The 17,686-nt window shown below is 36.2% G+C and overlaps 1 protein-coding gene across 2 annotated transcripts in view; it reads right to left on the bottom strand.

The window, feature by feature from the left end:
* wmd (serine-threonine kinase receptor-associated protein wmd) overlaps positions 1–17,686 on the bottom strand; it is a 36,449-nt gene that overhangs the window by 6,162 nt on the left and 12,601 nt on the right. For both annotated transcript variants that reach the window (XM_089103672.1, XM_089103673.1), the window contains exons 4-6: positions 15,856–16,009; positions 11,134–11,258; positions 2,887–2,999 (exon numbers count right to left, since the gene is read on the bottom strand). In XM_089103672.1, coding sequence (XP_088959798.1) covers positions 2,887–2,999; positions 11,134–11,258; positions 15,856–16,009 — 392 coding nt within the window. The remainder of the gene's footprint in view (positions 1–2,886; positions 3,000–11,133; positions 11,259–15,855; positions 16,010–17,686) is intronic.

Below are 17,686 nucleotides of genomic sequence, written 5' to 3'. Positions count from 1 at the left end.
AAGGACTTACTTTACTGGCTAATTCAAACAAAGACATTGGACAAATCGATTCAGAAGCTTTGAGCAGCCAGTTCAAAGAACGTATACAGGAGGAGGGGGTAGGGTGTTATACCTCCCCCCTCCCCTGAAATGTTTGTCTGACTCGTAAAACGTAACAACAATGAGTATAAACGAATTTTTGATGCTTTTTTAAAGTTTTTTTGTAAGCCCCCCCCCTCACCCCCAAAAACCTATTCTTTTGTACTCCCTCCCCCTCCCGAAAAAAAAACTGGATGTGACCCGGATCTATTACACCAGCTTTTGAGGTTTCGACGAATTTCCTCCTTGTAGCCAAGGAGCTTATCCTCCAAATTTTTATCACCCTCTTTTCCTGTTTCTCAGGAAATCGTTCTAGCCACTTTTTTCAACATTCTTTCTTTTAGTAAGTTCTCTGAAGAATTTCTTTTTATTCTATGCAAGGAAGACACTCGCAAAAAGGAATATAGCAAAAATCTAACACAAATTGCCGATCTGTTTTCAAATTCTTTGTAAATTTAACTTTTGGCGGAAAAATGATAATTTGCATCAGCAAATAGGATGGGAAGCAGAATGTAGTAATGTACAGCTATAATGAATATGATATACAAAGAAATATAAATAAATAAATAAATAAATATTGAACATGCAGAGAATGTATCAGAGGATGGAAATCCGATATAAGAAATAAAAATAAATAAACGAAAATACAAACTAGTGGAGTCATTGACAGTGCCAAATTACCTCACAAAATAGGTGAAGTTCAAATATGCTTTATATTATCTTATATTTGCTACACCAAAAACTAAGAGTAGAATAAACAATTAATAAAAGAATTTTCACTACTTTAACATGAGTTTAATAGTAATTAGCAAATCTAGCAGCCTTGATTTTGAATTATGTCTGATATTATTTGAACTCAATCTAGAAAGATTTAAATCTAGGAAAATTATTTTACTTTTAAACTCTTTTTTAACTAAAACGAAATATAGCTAAAAGCTAAGTAGTTAGTATCAATTTTTTGTCTCTTTTTTAGTACTGATTTCATTTTAGCTATTTTTTTCTGCTTGGTGGGTGTAAATTTTCAAATTCGACAAGCATGAGGACGCAGTGGCGGATCCAGGGGGGCACAGGGGGAGTCTAAAGTAGTGTAATTTACTTAATTAACCCAAGTTTGCGTTAATTAAACTTGCTCCGAATGCAAGTTTATCGGATTAACCTATTTTGCACCCCCCCCCCCTAAAAAAATTTCGAATCAACCTATTTTTCAGCCCCCCCCCCCTAAAAAATCCTGGATCCACCCCTGGGAGGACGACGTTTCACAAGTCCCATTGATACTGCTTGTAACTCACATTGTATGGCCTGTCAGTACAGCCATTGCCAGTGCCAAGTTACCTTACAAAATAGAAAAATCCAAACATACTTTATATCATCTTAAATTATATTAGATAATATAATTATATTAGCTTATATTAGATAAATCACCAACTAAAAGTAGGAATAAACAATAAATAAAGGAAATTTCACCACTTTAACATGACCTTCACATGATATTATTAGAATATTATTATTTAATAAAAATAATAACATGACATTATTTGAATTCAATCTAAAAAATTTTAAAAGTAGGTAAATTCTTTTAATTTTAAACTTTTTTTTAAACTAAAACGAAATATAACTAAAAGTTAAGTAGCCTGTATCAATTTTTACTCTTATTTTTATTAGTGATTTCATTTTAGTTAATTTTCTTTCTACTTGGTAGGCACAAATATTCAAATTCGACAAGCATGAGGATGAAGTGCCATCGATACAGCTTGTAAAACATAGCGTATAGCCTGAATTTTCAAAGCTAAGTTGATCTGAAATGCCAGTTTATTCTAGCCATCTTAATTTTTTTGACATCACGCTTGAAGGTAAGATTCCCTACCTTGGAAGTAAGGTAGAAATGTAGAACCCTACGGTGGGCCCTGTCCACTTGAAGATAGGATCAAGTAGCCTACTTTTCAGTAGGCCTATTACACAAAAATTTCCATTTCTTCTAAATTTTACTTTTTGCAACTGTTTCTTTATTACGATAACCTTTATCATAACTGGGTAGCCAATTTGCCGGGCAATTTTAATACAGTGATCTTCCCTTCAACAACTCAATCAAACCCGGGTATAATAATAACACCAGGTTCTTTAGCTATGATCTAAGGATACGAGGATATAATGAGATACAAGGGCGAGGGGCAAAAATATACTTTTGAAAATATAGGGGGATTTTTTTCAGTCTTGCTCAATTTTTTCACTAATTGCTAGAAGACCAAGAGATCCAGGGTCTAGAAGACCAAGGTCTAGAAGATCCAGAGTCTAGATTGCTAGAAGACCAAGAGATCCAGCATTTAGTTGAGTCAATTGGTGAAAATACAAAGGGGGCAAAATGTATTTTCAAAATATAGAGGGAGGCAATTCTCAATCACTCGGACTATCTGTCTTGGCTTTTTCTACAATTAGCCACGTGTCAAAAATGAAAATGAAGAGCAAAGACCCGGGTGATTAGAAGACATGCGAAAATGACAATTAGAGTGTGTTAAAAATGAAAATAAAGAGCAAAGACACACGCGGTTAGAGGACATACGACACCAAAAAAGAATTACCCACCACCAGACCAAGACTTTGGAGTTTCAACTTCCCCAAAAAAGAATTTCGGCTCTTGTTTTTAAAATAGCATATAAACAATATCGCACATAAAATACGAATATAATCGTATTGTTCATTTTGCAGTTCACTGTATTTTGTGTTCATTCTGTTATTATTCATATTGTTCATTGTATTTTATGCATAGTTTTTCGCTGTTTCTTTTACTCAGTTTTCTGGTTTGTTACTAACCGTTCCGTGTCAAAGAAGCTGACGTGTTTTCCTTCAGCTACAGTCACATGTTTCTCATCTACGCTAACTTCAATATCTTCAACCATGGCTGTAAAGTCACGTTTCGTCACTGCCTAAAACGAAAAAAATGATATAAAATAACACAATTTCGTATAAAGTCATACAATTTTGCACTAAATTAAACCTATCCTAAGAAGCAATCTTGTACCTGGAAAAGGCAACACATCGCTGCCCATTTTGCATACGATCGTATCTGCAAAGAATCGGATTCCCTAACTTTGAATAAACCAAAAGTCCAGTTTAAAGTCATAAATAGCGACAAAGACCACACTGCCTTTTTGTCATAAACAGCAAGTAGAACAATGAAGACTTTTTTTTCTTTTTTTTTATAAGACAAGTTTTTTTATAATTCCCTGAAGTAATGATGCTAGGACTGTTTTGAAAAGATTTTAGTTTTAAAAATCGTATTTTATTGTGAGTTTCTTTTATATATATATATATATATATATATATATATATATATATATATATATATATATATATATATATATATATATATATATATATGTATATATATATATATATATATATATATATATATATATATATATATATATATATATATATATATATATATATATATATATATATATATATATATATATATATATATATATATATATATATATATATATATTGTGTGATATTCGGAATTTAATTCTTAGAATTTGAGTGAGAGTGAAATTGTTCCGGGGGGAGGGCTAGTGCTATTTATTTATTTGTATTTAAATCGGCTGAGTGTTTGGCTCTCAGTGTTATTTGAAGGTTGGTTAAGGATGCTTGAAATAATTTTTCTGGGGTATATATTTTTATTTTTTGGATATTTTTAATTTTGTTTATGTTTATTCCATAGGTGTCACTACATAGGGGTATGCCAGATTATGGCATGGCGCGCTCATATTGCCTGGGTAATGAAATTTAAGCGCCGAAACCAATTTAGGCAATGAGTTTTCATCTGATGAGCCCCGATATGCGGTGATCACCTTAGGAATATAATGTTTTTGTAGATTTAAGGTGTTATAACTTGGTTTCGGAACATTGACGTATACTTATTGATGCTGATTTTGCTCTATTTTGGACTTGATTTTCGGATTGTCGGATTGGATATACTGTTTTGTCCTGGGGAACTGGATGGATGAGTAGGGTCCAGACCTTGTTTAAGTGCTCATTTATTTCAGTTAATAAAGTAGGAAGACATTTTTTTTTTTTTTATTTGTTTTTTTTTTTTTTTTTTTTTTTTTTTTTTTTTTTTTTTTTTTAGCCAAGTAATTACCGTAATACATTATATATTTTCATCTGTTTTGCTGAGGACGGCCCTTGGATATAGGGTCAAAATATTCATTTAAAGTTGCATTCCTCTGTCTTATAAACAAATTTCCCTGTTGTTCTAATTGTTGTTCACAGTGTAAGATCATTCAGAGATTTCAAGAATTCTCAGAATTCTTCCCAGAATTCTAAATCTGAGATTTCTGGAAATATATAAATGACTTTGAAGTGTATTTTTGGTTTACTCCAAGTGAAGCAATCCAAAATCAGATTTCTGACAGATCAGAGAGTGGCCAAGATGGGAGAAAATATGACATATGAAAATAGACATATGAAAATAATAGAAAGTACGTACATAATATTGTGAGCACCGAATAGCCTACTAATGTCATGGGTACATTCAGGATCAAACCCTAAGGGGTAGGGGGTCAAAATATGAATAAAAAGAGATTTTTTGGCATTTAGGTAAAAGTGCCTTTTCTTTTTCAATTTTATCAGTGGATCCCAGAACACAATAACTGGTAAGACAGGTAAACATTTTTCGCTTATTATATGGGGCAAATTAGCTGCAGATTGTTGAAGATGTCATAAAATGCCAAAATTCACACTTATTAATTATGTATTCAAAAATAGAACCTGAAAGAAACGGATTATTTCTTAAAAGGCTATATTTCATCGAAAAGGCAGATGAGCAACATTTGAGCAACAGATGAGCAACATCGAAAAGGCAGATGAGCAAACATTTTTGGGAGCCACCGTTTAAAAAAAAACACTACGACGATTAAAAGGACTTACATTTATACCAAGGAGAGAAAGGCTGTCTAATAAACAGCACGGTAAGCATGGTAGGCTGTTTACAGTAACGTCTTCTAACTATACACAACTTATTATCTTCTTATACAGAAGAATAGTACTGGATCAACTATTCATACAGGTAAATTTGAAATAATAATCCTGACAAATGACTCCTGGAACAATTACCAAAACTGTTGAAGTTAAGCTCTCAAATCCTGCCCCACTAATTTAACTTCTCCATAAGTTAATCTAGGCTCTACCTAAGCAGCCAATCAAAAATCATAAGAGAAGAATAAGAGAATAGGAGAGAATAAGAGAATAAGAATAAGAGAAGGAGTGGAAATAAAGTTAAAAAATAAAACAAGCATTAAATCCAGAGCAGTAAAAGTCGAGCTCAACTTGAAGCTCTTAAATTAAGATACTTACTTTCAGCGGGAACCAGACAGGGAACTATCCTGCCCGGCACTAACGGGTATTGCAATTACTTCCAACAACCACTTCAATCTGTCGACTGCAGATTCTTCTGCGATTTTCAGGTAGTATCTATCCTATCTCGACCTTACCTCTAGATGCCTGTTCATGCAGTGTCCGCTGTGATAGATTGAATTATTTGGTGTTTCAAATTAAGATAATTGGATACGACTTGTGGACGGTGTTCTGGGTGTAAGAATACGGTGGTTAATTGTCAGCAGGTCTTCACGGTCCATCGGGCCACCGACCAATAAGGTGATAGCCAATGCCATCCGTGGGCCTGCCCACTGAAAGATAAGTTTCTTTTCATCATCTTTATCTGTTGCTAATCAAATTCTGCTGCTTCCTGATACTTCCTGCTGCTTCCTGATACTTCTTACTGCCATCATAGATCCTCCGAATGTTAAAATCGGTGATTTATTCCTTGCTAAGTTTGCTGGTTATCCCCTCTGGCCGGTTTGAATCCTAGAGGAAATGAAGACGAATACCGGTGACTGCAAATTTGTTGTTTTCTGCTACGGGAAAAAACACGATCGTCATCTTATACCAGTCGCTAGTTTACTTAGTTTTGACGAGAATATGAAGGATGCGTCAACGAAGAAAACTAAGGGTGTAAATCATGCGTTTGATGAACTAAAAAATCATCCCGATGTTTACCGGCAGTTTTTAAGAAAGGGCAAGGTTCGGCAACAGATAGTCAGTTATCGGATCCCACTGCTGATCTCCGTAGCCTTTTGGTTGCTACAGAGAATGAACTTGCGGCTACTAAGCAAAATCTAGCGAAGGAAATTGACAGGAAAATTAATGAAAAGCTGATAAATCGACCTCGCAAACTGCAGCTAACATTCATGCTAAATTTCCGGTTGAAACAATGGTCTCTGAAATCTATGATGCGGTTCATGTTGAGTTTCAGCCTAAGTTTGAACTGATCAAAAAGCATCTGAAAACCTGCATGCACATGATCGACTTGCTACAAAACCGCGTTAACCAGCTTGAGCTTAAACTAGATGACATTGAGCAGGAAGGGAGAAATGATTCCCTGCTTTTTAACGGGGTCAAAAAGTCCGGTCAAAATTTCCGGTCGAAACAATGGTCTCTGAAATCTATGATGCGGTTCATGTTGAGTTTCAGCCTAAGTTTGAACTGATCAAAAAGCATCTGAAAACCTGCATGCACATGATCGACTTGCTACAAAACCGCGTTAACCAGCTTGAGCTTAAACTAGATGACATTGAGCAGGAAGGGAGAAATGATTCCCTGCTTTTTAACGGGGTCAAGCAGACTTCCTCGCAGAGTGTACATGATGCTATGAAACACGTGTTGTTCGTGAAGATGGGTCTGACTAACGTTACCGACTCAGACATAGTCAGTGTTCAGCGGTTTAGTGTTGGATCTAATAATGATCAAAGACCAGATAAAGTTGCCCCTGTTCTCGTGCAGTTTCAATCTAAAGAGATAGCCCGTCATGTTTTTAAAGCAAAAAAAATCTTAGTGGCACAGGGCTATTTGTAGCCGAGAATCTCACAAAAGAAAGCGTGATCTTTTGAGCACTTCGAGAGATAAGTATGGAAATCGTAGTGTCTTGTCCGATCAAGGCCGTATTTTTGTGCGTGAAACTGATACTGCCCCGATCCGGCGTATCTGGTCGATTGACGACCTTATATAATGCGTTTTTTTTCTGTGATCGGAAGGGTTTTCCACGGTAACCGACATGCAACGCGTGTTTATATTTTGGTAAAAATTTTGTCTCGCGGATTTCTAATTGTCTCTATACTGGTATTGAAGTATTTGATTAAAATTATGTTGCACGTCGATAAGTGGAAAACCCCTTTTATTGTAAGATTTCTGTTATTTTTCTTCAGATGTCTGTCGGCAATATGAATAAAAATTATTCCACCTCCCGAATGGAACTTCTACAAAGTAAACCGTTTCGTTTTGAGAATATTCTTTCGGTACCTATAGCCAGTGATCTAACTGGCCATATTTTTGGTCCGCTTCGCCAAAGTAAATACCTGTATTCAGCTGCTAGTGATTTTTATATTCGTAGTATTGATATTCTTGGGATTTGTGAATCTTTTTTTACGCAGGAGAATTTTCTCTCGTCACATTTTTTTCCAGGGTATCAAATTGTTGGTAAATCAAGGACAGTAATGAGGGGAGGAGGTTTGGTGTTTCTTGTGAAGAATGGTATTAATTTTACAGTTCTGAATAATTTTTGTTATTGGAATGAAGGTAGGCTGGAAATATTATCTATTGAAGCCCAGATTGATAAAAGAAAGATTTTGATATCTTCGGTTTATCGGCCGCCTATTGCTACTCCGGATGATTTTTTCGGGGATTTTGAGCAGTTTATGACTAATGTGCTTCGAAGGAATCACGAGTGTGTTTTTATTGGTGATTTCAACTTCGATCTGCTGAAAGTGCCGGCCCTAATTTAGATTTTTTGAACTTGATGCTTTGTCATGGCTACTACCCAACTGTTACTATTCCGACAAGGATTACAGAACATTCGGCAACTTTAATTGATAATATATTTTTTTCGTCTGACCTCATTGCGCAATGGCATTCAGATGTGTCAGTTACTCCAGGTTCGGATCATCTCCCATCAGTTTGTACGATCAGATTAATCTCGAAGCCTAAAATAGCTAAAGAGAAATATCTCTCACGGGAGATGAAGGCCGAGAATCTGAAGAAGTTCAAGGATGAAGTCAGTGTGCTGTCTTGGCAAGAAGTGACAGATATTAATGATGATCCGTCTCGAGCATTTGATAAATTTGATATTCTTTGTCCAATCTATGATAGGTGCTGTCCTATTCTTGAGATCCAGAAAAGAATAAGAACCCCCCGTAAGCCATGGATTACCTATGAAATTACTGACCTAATGCAAGTGAGGGATGACCTGTTTAAGGCATACCTGAATTGTGAGTCTGATAGTAGTTGGGAAGCATTTCGTAAGGTTCGTAATAAAGTAAATTCCCTTCGCAGAACTACAATGAAACAGTTTTATTTTGATAAGTTTGAACAACACAAAGGTGATATGCAAGGTACGTGGCAAACTATAAAGAATGTGCTCGGTACTGGCAAATCTTCAGCTTTCCCAGAAAAAGAGGAAATTAACGGTCATAGTGGCCATAATGAGAAGAATATTACAAATGAATTTTGCAAATATTTCTCTAGAATTGGTAGTAATATTTCTAGCGAGACAGGAAAGAATAGTGACCAGTTTTCGGAACAGGAATTCCTTGACAACCGAGGTGAATCCCAGTCCTTTAGTTTTGTTGAGTGTAATCTGAATGATGTAAGTAAGGCTGTTAAGTCAATAAAGTCAAACTCTGCTGGAATGGATAGACTTAAACTTAAGGCGTTTAAAGTTGTAAGTGCTTACCTCCTACCGGTTCTCCTATACCAAGTGAACCTATCAATGAGAAAAGGTGACTTTCAACGTGCGTTAAAACAAGCTAAAGTGATTGTACTTTACAGAGGAGGTGACAAGAAAGAGTTGTCAAACTATAGACCAATATCAATTTTACTTTTATTTTCTAAGATTTTTGAAAAAGTTATTTATTCCCAAGTTTATTCTTATTTAGATTCTTTTGGATTTGTTAGTGATAGTCAATTCGGTTTCAGAAAGCGTCAATCAAAATTGCACGCAATGCATCACCTTTTAGATAATTTGAATGATGGATTTGAAAAAAATTTAGTTCCTTTAACAGTATTTATTGATTTGAAGAAAGCGTTCGATACAGTTAATTTTAATATATTTTTGAAGCGGTTAAAAAGTCTTGGAATTAAAAATAGTGCTCTAAGTTGGTTTGAATCTTATCTTTTCGGTCGGTCTATAAGTGTTGTGCACAAAGATATTGTCAGTGAATTGATGCCTGTTACTTGTGGTGTGCCGCAGGGTTCCGTTCTGGGACCTCTCTTGTTCCTAGTTTACGTAGATACATTGCGGTATTATATAAGTGATGGGTTTGTTACTTCAGTTGCTGATGATACAGCTCAAGTATATGACCTCCGTTACTTGGGTTTTCATATCGACTGCAATCTCAGCTGGAAAAAACACAGTGAGATAGTATCAGCTAAAGTTGCCAGAGGACTCGGGATACTGAAAAAACTGAAGCATACCTTTCCTCTGTCAACCGTCAAGCTCATTTACAACGGTATTGTAGACCCTTATATTGGGAACGGATGCTCGGTGTGGGCCAGTAATTTCATCAGCAACTATAAAAGGATACAAATTGTTCAGAATAAAGCAATCAGAGTAATCGGAGAGATGTGCCATTTTGAAAGCACTGCCCAATCTTACAAAAAATTTGGCATTCGGAAGGATGGGCAGCAGCGTGATTATCAGTTATCAGTTTTTGTCTATCAGTGTCTGAATATGTTATCTCCTGAGTACTTCTGGAATGTATTTTCCCACAATTCTCTCTACCATGAATATTCTACATGAAATGTTGACCATTTGGTCATTGAGATCCGACATTCAACAAGGTCAAGTCTTGCTTTACGGAACATAGGTGTTTCGGTATGGAATGGTCTCCCGGATAGTACTAGAGCGGCCTATAACTTAGTTTCATTTAAGAAAAAGTTAAATAATTTTTTTATTGAAAAATGAGGATAATTTTTGGCGTTTGGGGGGAGGACGAGGGAAGGGGGAGGATGGTTAGAGTGTGACAATGTAAATTGTTTTCTTGACTTTTTTTTGAAAAAATAAGAATTTATTAATAATTATTATTGTTTTTATCTATTTTTGATTAATGGGCGGTTAGTAGATACAGCCACCAACAGGATTTTTTTTTAATCTTAATGTGGTTGTCTAGTTATTTCTGATGTTAGTTGAATGTGTTGTTTTTTTTTGGTAAAGTAAAAAATGTCTATGTCTGTCTATGTCTATGGTTCCAACCCCTCTTTGAACTTTTGCCAATGATTTTTCTTCTGTCCTCTCGGCCGTCGTCTCCAGGAGGATGCTAACTCGTGGATGAGGGAGTTTCAACGTATCATATCTTTGGAGCAACGCAAGGTGTGTCCAAGGAGCGTGAGGCGGCGTCTTTTGATGATGAGAGATAGCCCTTCATGTTTGCCACAACAGCTTCTTAATTCGCTATTAGGAATTCCAGACCACCTGATGATTCGAAGATAAACGAAGGCATTGGTGAACAAACGTCTCTAAGACTCTCACCACTTAGTCCCATTATAGAAAACAAGAAAACACAAGTCTACAAACAATATAACACAATATAACGAAGGCATCGGTGAACAAACGTCTCCGAGGCTTTCACCACTTAGTCCCATTATAGAAAACAAGAAAACACAAGTCTACAAACAATATAACGCAATAAACACACTACTACTACTACTGCTAACAACTCACCACAGCACCATACCGACTGAGGCCAACACAGCTACACACGCTCCTCCTCCCCCCTAATCTATTCGAAGCCTCCCTCTTTAAACCCTCCAGAAAGTTCCCATTTCCCTTAAATCTTCTTTTATGACATCCTCCCACCTCAACTGAGGACGACCCGCTTTCCGCTAGCCCTTGATGGTTAGCCAAAAAGTACAATCTTCGGCAATCTGTCATTCTTCATCCGCAGAAGGTGCCCCAGCCATCTCAACATTTGTCTCGTTATAGCACAAGTCATCAAATAAACTTACCATGTCACATCTCCTATCATGAACTCTGATAGTCGAATCATCACTGCAACTAAGAACTAACTGGGAATGTTTCAAAAAGCAAACTCTCTTGACGGTGCCAGTGTGGCTTTGGATTGTACACACAGCTGAAAGAAACACAATTTAAGAAAATGAATAAAATTAAATAAGAAATTCAATAAAGAATATAAAATTCAGAAAAATAATTTTTTTTCCGGAAAAAGGATAACAAAAATTGTTTATACCTTTTAGTGCCCTACTCAAATTCTTCTAATTTGTAATTTCGCTAAAATTGTGCAGTGTTTTTTTTTTAGTGAAGAGATAATGAAGAAGATAATACACGAAAAAGCTTAAGAAACTATAATTATCTTTGAATTTCAACAGACTGACAATGTTTGAGCTTTTACGGTAAAAAAAACGTTACCAAAATTTAAATGATTAGTTTTGCTTCAGATTTATTCAGTTCCATGGTTCAACGTGGTATAACGTACACAAAATATGTTGCCCCCCTAAAAACTTCATAAAAATCATGCTACTGTGAAACACCGTTCACAAAATTTTTCACAACAAACTTTTCATAGCTAAAAAAATCTTCTTTTCTGTTTTAATGAAAGTTGTCAACAAAATAACTATCATTGAAAAATTCATGAATAATCAAACAAGGTGTTTTCCAAGAAACTCCCATCCTCACATTCCCCTTCCAAGAAAACTCTTCAATCATTTAGCTATAGAATAAATGAGAAAAAATAAGCAGAGAAGCCTAGAGAAGTAGACAGAGTGAAAAACTAAACCATTTATGAAGGCCAGAAAAAAAATGAGCTAAATAATAATCAGTCCAATAGTAAACGTTATTATAGTAAAGACCATGCATAATATTTGTTATTGGTTGGAGGAAGGTTTATAGAACCTTAAATTTAAAGCTAAAATGGTTCTTTAAGGGTCGAAAACTATCATAGCGCAACCACTCGTCTATCATAGGGCAACCACTCGTCTATCACAGGGCAACCACTCGTCTATCATAGGGCAACCACTCGACTATCATAGGGCAAACACTCGACTATCACAGGGCGACCACTCGTCTAACATAGGGCAACCAATCGACTATCATAGGGCAACCACTCAACTATCACAGGGCAAACACTCGACTATCACAGGGCAACCACTCGTCTATCATAGGGCAACCACTCGACTATCATAGGGCAACCACTCGACTATCACAGGGCAAACACTCGACTATCACAGGGCAACCACTTGTCTATCAGAGGGCAACCACACGTCTATCATAGGGCAACCACTCGACTATCACAGGGAAACCACTCGTCTATCATAGGGCAACCACTCAACTATCACAGGGCAAACACTCGACTATCACAGGGCAACCACTCGTCTATCATAGGGCAACCACTCGACTATCATAGGGCAGACACTCGACTATCACAGGGCAACCACAGGTCTACCATAGGGCAACCAATCGACTATCATAGGGCAACCACTCGTCTATCATAGGGCAAACACTCGACTATCACAGGGCAACCACTCGTATATCACAGGGCAACCACTCGTCTATCATAGGGCAACCACTCGTCTATCATACGGCAACCACTCGACTATCATAGGGCAAACACTCGACTATCACAGGGCAACCACTCGTCCACCAAAGGGCAACCACTCGACTATCATAGGGCAACCACTCGACTATCACAGGGCAAACACTCGACTATCACAGGGCAACCACTCGTCTATCATAGGGCAAACTCGACTATCACAGGGCAACCACTCGTCTATCATAGGGCAACCACTCGACTATCATAGGGCAGACACTCGACTATCACAGGGCAACCACTCGTCTACCATAGGGCAACCAATCGACTATCATAGGGCAACCACTCGTCTATCATAGGGCAAACACTCGACTATCACAGGGCAACCACTCGTATATCATGCGGCAACCACTCGTATATCATAGGGCAACCACTCGTCTATCATAGGGCAACCACTCGACTCTCATAGGGCCACCACTCGACTATCATAGGGCAAACACTCGACTATCACAGGGCAACCACTCGTCCACCATAGGGCAACCACTCGACTATCAACCACTAGGGCAACCACGTCCACCATAGGGCAACCACTCGACTATCACAGGGCAACCACTCGTCTATCATAGGGCAACCACTCGTCTATCATAGGGCAACCACTCGACTATCATAGGGCAAACACTCGACTATCACAGGGTAACCACTCGTATATCATAGGGCAACCACTCGTCTATCATAGGGCAACCACTCGACTATCACATGGCAACCACTCGTCTATCATAGGGTAACCACTCGACTATCATAGGGCAACCACTCGAATATCATACAGCAACCACTCGAATATCATACAGCAACCACTCGACTAGCTCATTTAAAAAGCCATTCATGAAAATTTCGCGATAGAATTTATGACAGAATAGAAAAATATACAGGAACAAATATAGCTTTGGACAAAGCATGAACCATAAAATTCAGGGGCAAGAAACTCTAGTTAAAATCCTTAGAACATACATTTCATGCATAAATTTTAGTAGAAAGGTTTACATACTAACCCTTGTTCAAATTAGAGTTAAACAATGATTTCAATGCTATATGATTTAGGAGCCCAAATTAGGATTCATACCCTCTTCAGCACCCATCACCACCTAGTATCTTAAGTAAACACACGTTTTACCTCTTCTGACTTAGTTTGATCTGAATGGTCACGTTCGACAAAATATTAATTCAAGGAGCATAGGTAACTTACAAGTGGGAAATGGTGCTACCCCAAAAAAATACCATCGCCATCTAGCATCAAATGGCTCATGTAACTATTTTAATGTTGTAATAAAGCAAAATCGGTGTAATTAGTGTCACTAGCAAGGTCAGTATATTAATATCTGTCTGATCTCAGTCTCTGAGAAATGCCAAGAAACGTTTATATAAATTGTATATAACAGTTATATAAATTGGGTCACTTGCCTACTTGACACTCTAGGTAGTTGGGGCCCTCACTATTAGGCTTTAAACGCTTGTTTACCTGTCATTCCAAGCAACAGTAGATGACGTTAGTGGTTTTATTGTTGATACTAGTGCCAGTTTCTGTTCTACGATATTCTTTGTATTAATTAATAAAATCATTCAGATTGCACAATTACTGTAATAAATCAAATAAGATAAGTAACTGTTTCAGAAATTACCTTGAATTTTTACCCTTTCTTCAAATTATATATAATTACTACTACTAACAACTCACCGTAGCAGCAAACCACCTGAGGCCAATAAAGCTACGCACGCTCCTCCTCCATCTCAGTCTATTGAAAGCTTCCTTCTTTACACTCTCCCAGGAATCTCCCATTTCCTTTAAATCTTTCTTTATGACGTCTTCACACCCCCAACCGCGGACGACCTGCTTTCCCTTTAGCCCTAGACGGTTGGCCGAAAAGGACAATCTTTGGCAATTTGTCATCCTTCAGCCGCAGAACGTGCCCTAGCCATCTTAACCTTTCTCTCATTATAGCCCTAGAAAGCGGAATTGAACCACACTTTTCGTACAGCCTACTGTTTGAAATATGGTCAGTCAGCCGGGTACCTAGAACAATCCCTAGGCAATTTCTCAGACATTCATGTCGCAAATCTTCATCCACTTTTCGGAGCGCCCATACTTCAGAGCCATATTTGACCACTGTCATCACTGTAGCTTCCAATATGTAAGCTGGATATCGAATGATATTTAAGCTGGCTTATTATAGGTCAGAGACATATTTTGCAATATACAAGTCCAATATCAAAACACAGTAAGAACATACATCAAAAGTGGTGTTTCCCAGAACTGAGATCCCATTTCTATCACACTTCGGGAAAACTCAGTTTCCGAGTTTATAACTTGTTTATCACGGATTAATTACTTGTTGATTACAAGGCTAATATCACAACATCCCAGTCCTGAATCAATAGAGGAGACGGATGTATTTCAAAAAAGGAATTTTTTTATTTTCACGTATCTCCATACAAAAGGGTTTATACACCCTTTTCCTGAAATAATCTACCACAGTTAGTTGCTAGGTTTTTTTTTTTTTAATGCACCGATATACCATATACACAAAAAACCATCTAGCCATATTCCATTTGCACCATTTTTTAAACAGACACCATTTTCCAGAAATAATCTACCACAGTTGGTTCCTAGGATTTTTTTTTTTTTTTTAATGCACCATGATACAAAAACATATCAAAAAAATATTAGGTAGGGGGTATATCATACAAGTACCGACCCTTATATTGTGTCCACTTGCTAATCAGTACCCTACAGGGATGGGAGTTAAAGAGTGTCCCTGGGGGGAGGTGGTGCTCAAAATATATAAAATTGGCATTGCACCTTTTCTGAGAAGGAGGAGTCTTTTATCCAATTTCAGGTAGGATACTCCATCCCCCTCCCTCTTTCTACAATGCAGATATAATTTGAAAAAAATATGCCATATGTTGCAAGTAAAACTCAGATAGTTTTTTTTTTTTTTTTGGTTAGCATGGGAGCATTGACATAATATAAATGAAAAGACAAAATAAATTAAGCAATAAATGAATGAAAATGAAATTCAAAATAAATGAAATACATTGAAGAAAAAGAAAATAAAATTAAAGAAAAGAATTGAAATTAAAATAACTCAATTTTGTTATGGTAAAACAAAATAAAAATAAAAATACTTACGAGTTGCATCAGTCTTGTTGAGATCAAAGACACGAATGACTTTGTCAACTCCTCCAGTTGCCAATTCAGTTCCTTCAGGTGAGAAGCTAACAGTTTTGACTATATGAGGATGATTGAACGTCTGCAACTCCTCACCTGTAGACGCGTTCCAAACCTACAAATACAGAAAAATATCACTACTTACTTTCAAAAGGCATTAGACTCATTGGCGTCCTGGAACACACCGTATTCTTTTTGTAAGTTTTGAAAAGTCTAGGATTTGAATTAAGTACCAAATACCATTAATTTACTATTTATTATTATGATTATTACCATTACCATTTATCATTATTTACCTTAATTAACCATTAATGATTGTCAAAGCTCTAACTGATTTATCGCAGATGCCTTAGGTGAAATTAAAGAAGGAAACGTTGGAAATTAAAAGAGGGATATTAGAAATAAATTAATTTTATCAATGTTAAATTAAGTTAAAGAAGAGACAGAAGGAAATTAAAGAAGAAATGAAGAAAGAAAGATTGTTTATTAACCACCGATGATTGAACATTAAAATATATTATAATTTTGATTCTATATTAATTTTTGTGCCCCCATGTTGAGATAGACTCCCAAGCCTCTCCTGCTCAGCACTTCTTTGTTTTTATGGGTTTTTTTTGTTGTTTTTGGGTTAACCAGGTTAATTTCCGCTATTATTGTGATCATAACAAAAAGTAGTAATTTTCTAGATGCATTTTGTTTATATGTTTTATCTATATATGTCCTACTATTTAAATACCCAACTTTATAAGTCTTGTTCTCCGTTAGCAGTTAATGCTTTTTGTAGTTTTAAATGAATTAAATAAAGCAGTAAAACACTAAACCATTTAGCTTTGATTAAACAATGATCAAAAATTTGTCAAAGTGGAAAAATTTACATTGTTTATAAAAAAAAACAGTAATTTATACATTAATTAGTACCTTATTTAAACAATTTTATATATACGCAAAATCCAGTAACTCAAAAACTTTGAGGCTTAAAACTTCACAGAGACGAACCAATCAGGTTTCAAAAAGCCCGAACGAAAACACGAATAAGGCCGAACAGATAGGACGAACCAATCAGGTTTTTAAAAGGCCGAACCAAAACAGGGTAATAGAGTGTTTGAAGGATGGTACATTGTGTTTCTGCGTATCAATAGAATGCCGGATCTTTTCATTCTATCGTTTGTCCGGAAATCAATTAACCTTTTTAATTGGCAAAACGGATGTGTTGCTAAAAAATCACTAACGCCATTTAGCGTTCTTTGCGAACGTGATAATTCCTCTGAGGCTTTAAGACACCTTCCCAGGGTATAATTTTGACTCTCAACCATTCTTGAAAGGTTAAACTTCTAACACATTAAAAAATCCTAGATCAACAATCTTTATAATTGTTTGGACCATAAACATAATAAAAAACATAAACATAACATAATAAACATAAACATAAATATAATAAAAAATTTTCATTCTATCGTTTGTCCGGAAGTCAATTAACCTTTTTAATAGACGAAACGGATGTAAGATGCCTAGAGCATTACGTTTTAATGGCCTTATTTTCTAAGCCTCAAAGAGCCTTTATACGGAAATAAATAAGTTTTTGGGACTAGTTGTCTAATCCTTCTTGGTTTCCACGTGTATCTTGGTTTCAGCTTTGATTAAGCATTTAAATAAGCTTGATGTTTGGTCTTTAGCCTCTGTTCTCCCTTTTTCAGTTTCACAAAATTTGTCATTTTTTAGCTGATACAGTTCTTTTGCCACCAGAGAACTGAAAATTAAATTTGAAAAATTAGAAATACCGAGACACCCGCAA

The sequence above is a fragment of the Artemia sp. Qi Xiang Cuo genome, chromosome 17, assembly GCF_049724085.1.
Source record: "Artemia sp. Qi Xiang Cuo chromosome 17, ASM4972408v1, whole genome shotgun sequence".
NCBI lineage: Eukaryota > Metazoa > Arthropoda > Branchiopoda > Anostraca > Artemiidae > Artemia > Artemia sp. Qi Xiang Cuo.
The sequence above is the reverse complement of the archived record's forward strand: the minus strand, read 5'-3'. Positions and strand labels throughout refer to the sequence as shown.